Source organism: Triturus cristatus, chromosome 1_1 (genome assembly GCF_964204655.1).
Source record: "Triturus cristatus chromosome 1_1, aTriCri1.1, whole genome shotgun sequence".
Taxonomy (NCBI): Eukaryota; Metazoa; Chordata; class Amphibia; order Caudata; family Salamandridae; genus Triturus; species Triturus cristatus.
The window spans coordinates 1,121,448,139-1,121,460,344 of NC_140579.1; the positions used below are offsets into that span (position 1 = coordinate 1,121,448,139).

Below are 12,206 nucleotides of genomic sequence, written 5' to 3' on the forward strand. Positions count from 1 at the left end.
AGATTCTGTATGTGTCCCGACAAATTGTGAAGCGCAAATTTCCAAAGAGAAACAGATCCATTCGTCCCCTTTAAAGTGCAGCGCCGCAACTACTTTACACCTTTTCGTGCATAGTTTACGCGTTCTCAGCATTTCATGGTAGAACAAAGTAAAGCCGGTTTATTCTCTACAAAGCAACACGTTGAAGCAGATCTCTGCACGGTGTAACCATTTGATAAATTCCCCAGACTACGTGCATGAGTTTAAGTAAGGTTGGGTTAGGTTTAAGCGGGCAAGGAACTTTCATACTTTCTCAGACTAGCTTGGGTCAGGAAATATTAGGCAGACATGTTCAAATACAATTATGATTATAGGAATGTTTTCGTAAACACCAATTTTCCTGTTCGAATTTCCTCTTTGATTAGACACCCAGCGTTCATGCAAGATATATCCTGTCCCAAGTCCTGGTAGGCGTTTTCTACAGCACTTCTCCCACCAACTCTGGAGGAAGCAACTTGTGAAGAGGCCAGTCTAACAGAGCAAAAATTAAAGCAGAAAAATACCAGAGAACTCCGGAAGAAACACACCTACAAGCTGTGACCTTTGCCTCCTAGCCCACGCTAAGATAATATCGTGTTTAAAATAAGTGTGGTAGAGCACTTTGAAAACAAGCTAAAGCGTGCCATGTGCGCGTTGTGCAGAAACGCCGCGACCCGTACGCTTGCACATCTTCTGTCCGTCCGTGTGCACATCGGAATCCGTATTGATTCCAAAAGGCCCTCGCAATGCGAGAGCAGCGCATGCGCGCTGATAGCGCCAGGCAACACCTAAAAAAAGTCTGTCTCATTTCCTAAGCGTGCATGCATGATTAAGTTAATGCACCTACCTGGGGAAAGACCGGTGCCTTTTTACAATTTATTTCCCGATCCATGATGGTTGACTACAAATTTAGTTTTAGTTGTGCCAACGTGCTTGTCACTCCGTAGAGCTTCCTGGCAACAAATTACGGTGGAGTGAGTGGGGGAGCAGGTGGGTAAGCGGGGAATAAAGTAAAAATAATGGCAGGAGAGGGTGGGGGGAGGGGTGGAAGAGCGAGAGAGTGCACCGAGTTACAGTGAGGGGTAGGCTTGGCCTGAAAGAAGAATGTACGCGAGAAATGGTAGCCCACAAGGGAGAGAACACCACAAAGTGTGGGGAGGTGGAAGGAGAAGCACATAAGAGCTAGAACACACGTACTCTCATGGAGTGCTTAACTGAAAAAATCGTAGTTCCCCTAAAAGGAGGCAGTGGAAAGAATACAAATCAGTCAATAAAAAAAAGATATTAAAGAGGCCATCCATCAGCGGTGAGAGAAACACAGGAAGAGCTAGGAAAGTCATTGAATAAGCAAGCAACAGCATGATTGACAAAGCCAAACAATGGAAGCAGTAGGTGGGCTCTAAACCCACTTTCAGTTATGTCATAAGGAACAAAAAGTTTTTCACAACCTAGAAAGGAGATTCCTCTGCTATGTGGGAATCAGGCAGTCAAACTACACAGCGCCTATGATCTTTTACAGATTTCTCTACATCACAGGACAGACGTCTGAAAAAAGTGAAGCCATTCTAATGTGTTAGAAATTAGAAAAGCAAATTGAAACCGTCAACATTCACTAGTTTACATACACAAAGGACCAAGGCGTCAAGGAAATAAAGTTGTTTTGCAAAAGTGGGCTCTGAAACTTTTCTCATGGCTTCATTAGTCCATGTGCCTACCACCACTCACTTGTTCCCTTTGCTTTCAGATTATCCATATGCAGACTTCTCTCTTTGGCGGCATGCAATGCACATGCCGGTAGGCTGTGTGGCACGCTCCACATTGAAGCTTCCCCTCACCCTGCTGGTATGCTCCCTGTGGGGTCTTTGCAAGTCTTCAGTGCTCTGTCTCAGACTGTCCCTTTAAGGATACTCTCAGGCAACCTGCATTGTGCATGACACACCAAATAGCAGCCATTTTAAGTTTAGGCCATCACCCATTAGCAATAATTCATTTCACAATCTTCTTTAAAAAGTATTTCGTTACCATGGCATGGTTTACAAATCTAGTAAAGCTTATATTGCGCTGGCATTCCAAAATGTTCACTGTTTTGCTTAAAAGTAAGAAAGTTTACTTGTGCAAGCCATTTTGAGACTAGTGGGTTGGGTTTTTTATGGAGTTTGATACATCAAGTTTGGTGGATGTGTCCACCTACTGTTTTAATAACTCACACATGAATATTCATGTTCCCTACTCGCCCTCTCCACAACCCCACCAAATAAGCTATTAATCTTCATACTTAGTCCATTAAATCCGATGCCAATAGGTATATGTTGGAGTCTAATGAACATAGTATTCTAAGTTTCTTAGGAAAAGTTACTAATGACCAAAGTCTCTGTATCCATATTTCAAATGTTGGTAACACACCCATACACCGAATGGACCATATAACTTATTTTACAGCTCCAACTTGCAGAAAAATGTTCTTGCCGCTGCTTGAGTGCAGGAGATACAAGGATGCTACTGTGCAGCACAGTACTTTTCTAGTTCAGTCCTTTCTCTCTTTCTAATGCAGTTTAGTAAGCCTGTCACGACAATCCGCTCTGGGTAGGGCAGCGAGTAGGGTCTGCCGCCAGTCCAATTGTTTTAAAACAGCCGCAGATTTTTTGCAGTCTCCTCTGAAACCTGGATAGAATTTGAAAGGTTCCCTTGGTGCTGGGCCCACTGAGACATCAGATCCCAAGGCAGAGCCTCACATACCCAATCTGGTAGGATCGACTAGCAGGATGCAGGAGGTCAGTAGGCCTAGAAGCCTCAGTACCATCTTCACCAAGACTCAGAAGAGAGGATGAAACTGCAGAATATCCTGGACTCGTCATTATAGAGGGAAGACTCAAAGTTGCAGTTTCTAGGATGGCTTCAATGAAAGGGAGCCTCTGCGATGTGACTTTGGCACATTGATCTTGTACCCCCCCAAGGTAGAAGGAGGTTGCCACCCTAAAAGAACTGGTGAGGCCAAAGGGGAGCACCAAACTGAAAATGTTTGTAGACCACCTTGAACCGCAGGCAGGTTCTGTGGGCTTACAGATTTGGGACACAGAAAATGCTTCTTGTAGGTCTACCACCACCATCTAATATCAAGGATCCAAGGCAGAGAGAACCTGGGCCTGTGAGAACATCTTAAACTTGTGCCTCCACAGGAAGAAATTGAGAAGAGGAGGGTGGGGGATGGTTGAAGAACTAAAATAAGGAAAAGCATATGCCCTTCTTCAGCAACAGGTAATAGGATTACCATTCAGGGGTAATTTCCAATTCCTGTACCTTCTATGAACCCTTTCTCCAGAAGAGCCTGAATGGCCTAGAGTAAAATGGACAAATGGTCCTCCAAAAGCTACCCTGCTGTAGGTGGATTAGCAGAGGGATGTAAAGGAAATGCAGGGCGTAGCCTCCTTGGACTATATGCAGAACCCACTTGTCGGATGTTATTGCTTACCACCCCTGGAGAACAGGAGTGATCATGCCTTCTACAAGGCAGTCATGTACCGCTAATGGCAAACTAAAGCAGCTGGGGAAGTGCTTTGTCACTGTCGGGGCTAGGGGATCTACCAGGTAATGCTTAGGCCGACACAAAAAGGACTGGGTAACTTGTTGTTCAGGTAACTGACCTTAATGTTGTATGAAGGGAAAGCCCCTAGAGTCTGTAGGGTGCCCATGGCATTCGCTGTCTCAGTATCTTCTTTAATTTTTTCCCAACATCTAATCAACCTGGGTGCAGAATAGATGCTCCCCATCAAAGGGCAGGATGAGATGTTGTTGAATGTCCGGCTTGAATCCTGGAGACATGGAGCCTGGGGTGTCTAAATGAGTAAGCTGGAGTGGATGCCCCAAGCAGCGGTGTCAGCAGCATCTAGGGCACTCCTAATGGGGATGTTGAAAATCTGCTTGCTTCATAAGTCTCCATCAGCTGCCTATAAAGGCACATAAAAATAAACCTATGTTAAAGAGGAACGGGGGCAGCCCGTGACTTCTGTGAGCGGCTCCTCTGGTCCCTGACTCTAATGATGGGAAGGGATTAGGCTCTGGCTGTCAAAGCCTGACTAATTAGGATAACCCGCAGAAGATCTGTAAGCGGCGCTGGCAGATGGTGCACCCATGTTTCTATTCCCTGTTGTTTGCATCGGCGATTTCACTGCCTGACAGCACAGCGGGGGTCGCGTGTGATCGCTTCGGAGCCTCACTACTTACAGTTGTGCTCAGAAGTCTGTGTGCTTGTTGTGTGAGGAGCAGTCAGGTCACGTCAGGAAACAAGCATTTGTAATGCAATAGGTCTCGCATTTACGCAAGTTTGAGCTATTGGCATTGTAAATGTCATTGCCTTTTATTTACATAGATAAAAGGCATTGTCATTTACAATGCTAATAGCTTAAACTCTCGCAAATGCAAGACCTATTGCATTGCAAATGCTTGTTACTGCTGCTGTTAAACAATGACAAAAATCGACATTGGCAAATGCAGGATGTCTCAAAGGCGAGACCTATTGGCTTTAGCCATTTTTTCCTGTCTCTGTATGGCTCACTGAACCTTCTATTGTTCAGGTTTTCCTTTCACCATGCACATTTGTCACAATTACGATCTTTCCTGTTCCTTAATTAAGAGCTTTTTCAATGGCAGTGTTCTTCCTTTTGAACGATTTCCCCCATGTGATAACAGCAATGGGTATCACTATCCCATAGCAGTGAAGCAGTTATGCATTTTTAGTAGAAGCCATGTACATTACAAAACACAAACCATTATGCACAGATTTTACCTCCTTCAGTGTAAAGCTTAGCTCTCGAGCCCCCGCTTCCTGCAGGATCCTCAAAAGTGGCAGTTTAGGTCGTACCTGCAACACAATGCAGAATAAAATGAAAAGCTGCATAGGATAATCCTAGCCCATTCCATCAGATTATTGGCATAGGTAACACTCAATACACTTAGCAGAACTTAGCTTCAATCTTTAAACTAGGATACTTTTCAGTGGTACCCTCCACACAACTGGAGTGTTAGCATCTATTGACTGATGCTGCTTGGTCTCTAGTTTCCAATATGATATTCATATTGATTCCATTCCAGGCCCTTAAAAAAGTTGCAGATACTGACCCCATCTTTCATATGAAGAATTTTTAAAATTTCAAACTTCATGGGATAGTGCACAGAAACATACTCTGCTATATACCGTAGACCAGATAAGAGCCGACAAAGAGAGAATAACACAAAAAAAAGACTTCAGCATGCTAGACAATGAGGTGTGAGTATGTGATTACGGTCCTCAACAATTTGACATATGATTGTAGATTGTGCGACCGCGTTTTTCTGGTTGGTAGTTAGTATTTATGGCCCTGTCGGGAACACAAACATTTTTTGCCCAAGTGAGTATAGCTCTCAAACTATTAAGAGATGCAAAGCCCCCCTAAAGAGGTAACATTTAATAAGAAGCCTTTGGAGCTGAACTGCCGAAATAAAACAGTTTCTATAGGTATAAAGCAGGCCTCCCCAACGAGTAGCTTGTGACCTACTGGTAGCTCTCCAGCTACCAGCGAGTAGCTCTCCTGTGTGCAGCCCAGCCTACTTATCTAGGGACTTTTTCTAGGCTGAATTAATAAAAAGTATATCAAAATTGAAACTCGAGTATTCACGTTGAAAAGGTGCGTTTTCAAAACCTCAAAATTCCATACTATACTTAAAGCACAAGTTACTACTTGTGTAATGATGTATCTGTAAGAGACATTAGTTATTGATAGATTCCTTACCTTAGAATATCCCCAGGCGTCAAACTGGATCCGGAAAGTTTTGTTAGCAGTACCCCTGCGCGTCAGTAGGTGGCGTCATGCGGCTCCGCGTCCGTCGCTGGCGTCGTAAGCGCCGAGATGACGTCACAGAGACTACTTAGGCGCCACCCATACGCGCTGACGTCAGTTCTGTACACGACTTTCTGCGCCAGGAACGCAGAGCCATGCAAGAAACTGACCACTGGTGCCAAGAAACTAGGGCCCTGAAAGGGATGACCTCAACCCTAGAAATCAGTTCACAGAACGGGGAGGATGGGTGGGGCAGTAAGGAATCTATCACCAACTAATGTCTCTTACAGATATATCGTTACACAAGTAACTTGTGCATCTGAAAGAGACACGTTAGTGATAGATTCCTTACCTTAGAATAGATACCCCAGCAATACCAACCCCGGTGGTGGGTCTGCGAATAGATTACACCGTAAAATCCCGGAGAACAGAACGGCCAAAAAAGCAGTCTCTTCAGACTGGACTGTCAAGGCAGTAATGCTTGGTAAACATGTGCAGCGAGGCCCACGTAGTTGCCTGACAAATGTCCTGCAAGGGGACACCGCGTCCCAAGGCAGTAGTGGCTGCTGTCGCCCTGGTGGAATGGGCACGCAGCCCCACAGGAGGCTCCTTCTTAGCCAACGAGTAACAGGCCTTGATGCATAGAACGACCCACCGAGAGATGGTCCGCTTGTGCACAGCCCGACCTCTTTTGGCGCCCACGTAGCCAACGAAGAGCTAGTCATCCACCTGGAACTGTTGTGTGCGCTGCAGGTAGAACGAGAGTGCACGTTTTGGGTCCAGACGGTGGAGCCTCTCTTCCTCTTTCGAAGGAGGTGGAAAGAAGGTGGGCAAAGTGATGGTCTGCCCGATGTGGAAGGGCGTGACAACCTTTGGCAAGAAAGAAGGACTGGTCCTTAAAACCACCTTGTCCGGATGAACAGAACGGAAAGGAGGTTTGGAAGAAAGAGCCTGGAGCTCACTCACTCTTCTGGCAGAGGTGATGCTACCAGGAAGGCTGTCTTGAAAGTGAGAAGACGCAAAGGACAGGTATGAAGGGGCTCGAAGGGAGTGCACATCAGATATGTCAAGACAAGGTTTAAGTCCCATTGAGGCATTATGAACGGTACGGGAGGAAACGTGTGCGTAATGCCTTTTAGGAAACGGTTAACAACCGGGGACTTAAAAAGAGAAGGCTGATCTGGAAGCCATAAAAAGGCGGAGATGGCCGAAAGATAACCTTTGATACTGCCCAGAGCAGAGCCCTGCTGGGCCAAAGAAAGAAGGAAAGAAGGACTTCGGAAAGAGGGGCAGAAAGGGGATCCACAGCCTTAGCTGTGCACCATGCCACAAACTTGTTCCACCTGCAGGCGTATACCGTTTTAGTGGAGGGACGCCTCGCTGCCAGAATGAACTCACACACTTCAGGAGGAAGATCGAAAGCTGTCAACTGTCGCCGCTCAATTTCCACGCATGGAGGTGGAGGCTGGACAGGTTCGGGTGGAGGACCGTCCCCTGCTGCTGCGACAGAAGATCCTCCCAAAGACGCAGTCGGAGCGGGGGATCGATCGCCATGCTGAGTAGCTCGGGATACCAGTATCTTCGTGCCCAATCCGGAGCCACAAGGATGACTTGGGCCCGGTCGCGCCGAATCTTCTTCAACACTCTGGGCAGAAGTGGTATAGGCGGAAAGGCGTACAATAGACTGCAACCCCACTTGCGACAAGCGTCTCCTAGCGAGTGCCGCCTTGGAAATGCCAACGCGCAGAACTGAAAACATTGCGCGTTCTCTTCGGTGGCAAATAGATCTAACCAAGGCTCTCCCCACTGCTGAAAGAGACCTTGAACCACGTCCGAGCTCAGACACCATTCGTGATCCATCAAGCACCGGCGGCTGAGTTTGTCCGCCCTGGCGTTCAGAGAAACTGCCAGGTGTTAAACCAACAAGGTGATGCCTTGATGTTCCAGCCATGTCCAGAGGCGCAGAGCCTCCTGACATAGGGTCCAGGACCCCACCCCGCCCTGTTTGTTGCAATACCACATGGCGGTGGTGTTGTCCGTGAACACCTGCACCACACTTCCCCGGACAGAGGGAAGGAATGCCTTCAGTGCAAGTCGGATCGCCCGAAGCGCCAACAGATTGATATGGAGCCGGAACTCCGCCGGAGACCAGAGGCCTCTGATCTCCGGCTCTACCAAGTGGCCTCCCCATCCCAGGAGGGACGCATGCGTCACCACTGTGTGCTCCGGTTGGGGAAGGGAGAGGGATCGGCCATTAACCCAATCACGATTCGTGAGCCACCACTGCAATTGCTGTGCAGTGCCCTCCGAGATCTGGACATGAACGGACAGGTTGCCCTGATGCTGCGCCCACTGGAACTTCAGGTCCCTCTGCAGAGCCTGCATATGCCATCGGGCATGTGTCACCTGCAGGAGGTCATCAGGCCCAGAAGCCGGAGGGTCATCCCGACTGAAACCCGGGACAGAGGCTGAAAGATCGGAATCATAGCCTGAATATCGCTACTCGGGAGGATAAACCCGAAACGGCGTTGAATCCAGAACCGCTCCGATGAAGGGGAGCTTCTGAGAGGGGCTCCGGTGCGACTTCGGCACGTTGATGGAGAACCCCAGCACATGCAGGAGGTCGGCCGTAGTCTGAAGGTGGTTGACAACTGCCTGGGGCGAGCCCGCCTTCAACAACCAGTCGTCGAGGTAAGGGAAGACTGAAACCCCTGATCCGCTCAGATGAGCCGCGACCACCACCATCACTTTCGTGAACACCCGAGGGGCACTGGTGAGGCCGAAGGGGAGCACAGCAAACTGAAAATGCTCCTGGCCTACAGTGAACCGCAGGGAACGCCGGTGGGCCGGCAGGACTGGGATGTGAAAATATGCGTCCTGCAAGTCCAACCCTACCATCCAGTCTCCAGGGTCGAGGGCAGCCAGGACCTGAACCAGAGTCAGCATTTTGAACTTCTTCCGGAGGAAACGATTGATGTTCCGGAGGTCCACGATGGGGCGCAGGCCCCCTTTGTCCTTCTTGGGGACCACTCCCTACTTCCGGCCCAGGAACGCACTCGATGGCCCCCTTGGCCAAGAGGGCCGTGACTTCCTGCTGGAGAAGTACCAAGTAATCCCCCAACATGCGGTGGCACCGAGGTGGCACGGCTGGAGGGGAAGACTGAAAGGGAAGGGAGTAACCCCTGCGGATGATCTGCAACACCCACTTGTCTGATGTGATATCGCGCCAGTGGGGGAGGTGGTGGTGGATTCTGCCACCCACCGGCATGGGGTGCACCACAAAGCACTGGTTAGGAAGGTTTGGAGGTAGAAGCAACGGGGGTGGAGGTGGACTGACCCCCACGCTGATTTCCAGACCCGCCCCTGCAGAAGCCGCGTCCACGCTGAAGCTGGTTCTGCACAGGCTTGCTGAAGGAACGTGCCTGGGCGCCTCTGCCGTGGCCACGAAAGGAACGAAAACCAGGAGTGGCCCAGCTCTTTGCTGAAAGACCCAAGGATTTGGCCGTGGCTCGCGAGTCCTTAAAACGCTTCAGTGCACTGTCGGCCTTTTCGCCAAACAGGCGAGTGCCATCAAAAGGCATGTCCATGAGCGAGCTCTGGACATCGGGCAAGAACCCGGTAGACCGCAACCAGGCGTGGCGACCGCCACAGTCGTAGAAATCACCCTACCCAGTGAGTCCGCGGTGTCCAAACCACACCGAATGGCGAACATAGCCGCATCTTTACCCTCAGCAACAGCTTGGGACAGCACAGCGTGGATCTCCTGAAGACACTGTGGCAACACCTGCGCAACTGTATCGCACACCGCGTGGGAATAGCGGCCTAATAAGCAGGCGGTGTTCACCGACCGCAGCCCCAAGCTGGCCGAAGTGAACAACCTCTTACCGAACTTCTCCAGCTTCTTAGAGTCCTTATCCGGCGGGGCCGTGGGAAAAGCACTCTGTGACGTTGAGGCTTGGATGACCAGGCTCTCAGGCGTAGGATGAGTGGTCAGAAACGCGGGGTCGCCGGGCGATGACGCCTGGCGACATTCTTATCCACAGGTGCCCCTGTGGCTGGCCGCGACCAAGTGCCGAACTAGACGTCAGTGAGGGCGTCGTAAAAGGGGAGCAGGGGCTCCGACTAAGTGGACGCCGCCTGGAGCACCTCAGTGAGGAGATTAGTTTTGGAGGGCCACCGTAGGAAGATAGAGGTTGAGAACCTCAGCTGCCCAAAGGAGCACCATTGTGTAGGAGGCGCCCTCCTGCATGGTAGGCGGGGGAGAGGCAAACCCCTGGTCAGAAGAGACGTCGAGGTTGCCGGCGTCCTCCAAGTCGCCCACCCAGTCCTGCTCGGAGTCACACTGACGGGCAAGAGGGTCCTCGGACCCCTTCCAGTCGTACTCCACCTGTTTCGCATTGTGAACAGACCGTGGTAGCAGAGCTGGAGAAGGAACATACGGCGCCGGAAACGGCGCCAGGAACAGCGCCGGCCGGGGCCGAGTTGGCGCCATGTCCCAATGCGGATCCCAGGTAGGAACAAAATGGTCCTGGAACCGGGGCAAGGGCGGGACAAACGGCACCCACTGCGGTGCCGGAGCAGAGGGTGGCGCCGGGGCCAGAGCTGGCAGCGCTGCACCTTGTGGCGGCGGGGCCGGAGCCAATGGCGCAGAATCCTGTGGCGCCGAAGCTGGATCCGCCGGCTGCCCCACAGGATCCGGACATGGGACCGCTGGGCCCGAAGGCGAGCCAGCAGAGCCCGAAGCCTAAAAAGGCGGTCCATGGTAGCAAGAAATTCTTGCACCTGTTCGGGAGTCGCCGACAGACCCGGGTATGGCGGGTAGGCCACGGAACTCCCAGGCTCCAAAGGAGCTGCAGGGGCAGAACCCCTGTCCCCCTCGTTCGCACCCGAGGACCAACGGGGGGACACCGGAGAGCGAAATCGCTTCTTCGGCTTCTTTTTATGTCATCGAATCCGAGGGCGAAGACTTGGAGCCCGAGGAGCGACAAATGCGGCCCCGCGAACGTTCTCGGGAACGGTCCCTAGACCTGGAACGGCACTGGGACGAGTGCCGGACCTCCAGCAGCTTCCAGCGCCGCTCCCTCAAGACCTTCGGGCCATGGCCCAACAGGACCGGGAGTCGTGGTCGGTCTCCAGGCAGTAGAGGCAAACATAGTGGGGGTCTGCCACCGACATACTGCAACGGCAGGGCCCCACAAGACTTAAATCCAGACATCCCTACGTGCACCAAGGAGAAAAGGAGACAAAAACTCTCAAAAAGGGTAGTCAAAAAGTGACTAAGGTACGTGCTCTCAGCGGATCTGCGCTTGCTGGCGCGGAAAAAGAAAACGGACGTCAGTGCGCATGGGTGGCGCCTAAGTAGTCTGTGACGTCATCTCGGCGCTTACAACGCCAGCGACGGACGCGGAACCGTACGACACCACCTACTGACGCGCAGGGGTACTGCTAGCAACACTTTCCGGATCCAGTCTGACGCCTGGTAAGGAATCTATCACTAGCGTGTCTCTTTCAAATACTGATATTTGAATAATAAATGTATGACTAATAATGTTACAGTGGTATTATTACCTTGGTGCCAAGGCCATTGCAGATGTGGTCGTTATGCATTGGCCTTGAAGAGGCTTTCAAAATTTAAAAGGCCTTTTTAGGTCGAGCCTGGGCAATGCATGCGCTGCTCTGCGTGGCATGCTGTATTCACATATGGACTTGAAGCTCCGCCCATTTTTTGTCCATCTTTGCAATTGACTCCCGTTACTGTCCTTTCTAAAAGGTTGCATTTCATCCATAAATAGGCTTATTAGTCCCTCCTTAGTACTGCCTTGTCTACATTTGTAACCTCCCATGATGACTGTAATTTTTACTTGTGTTGTTACACAGTCTGTTTTATCTACAGTCTGTGAGCACTACTTTCTTTAAGGATTTTCCCTTATTGCAGGCATAACGTGCTTTTCTGCAAGGGTGCCCTCTTTGCCTCCAGGCGCTGCGCTACGGTTTCAGCACGGCACCCGCATTTACATTTTATTTGTCAATAGCGACCAACTTGCACCTTTTGATCTACGTTATTTTTTATTTGACTATAGAGGCCTTGCCCTTCCGTTGTTTTTTTTGGCAGTGCAACATACTTGCACCTCATTGCCGTCCAGCCCCAGGGCGCTGTGAAAAACGTTCATCATTAACAACAAGCTTCATATTTTAGCACGCGCCCGCTTTTATTATTGTATTTTTGTCAATTACTATTACTTCGCCTGTTTTTTTTATACTGTTCGCAACACCACATGTAATCAAGGCTGACCGGGAAACTAAGTAAACAATGGTGGCCACACAGCTGCCCAATTCTTATTTAAACATAGCCGTTTATACACGTTTATATTAACA

At 50.1% G+C, this 12,206-nt stretch overlaps 1 protein-coding gene across 8 annotated transcripts in view; it reads right to left on the reverse strand.

Moving 5' to 3' along the window:
• MDM4 (MDM4 regulator of p53) overlaps positions 1–12,206 on the reverse strand; it is a 554,746-nt gene that overhangs the window by 353,951 nt on the left and 188,589 nt on the right. For all 8 annotated transcript variants that reach the window (XM_085651207.1, XM_085651206.1, XM_085651198.1 and 5 more), the window contains one exon: positions 4,802–4,876. In XM_085651207.1, the coding sequence (XP_085507333.1) occupies positions 4,802–4,876 (75 nt within the window). The remainder of the gene's footprint in view (positions 1–4,801; positions 4,877–12,206) is intronic.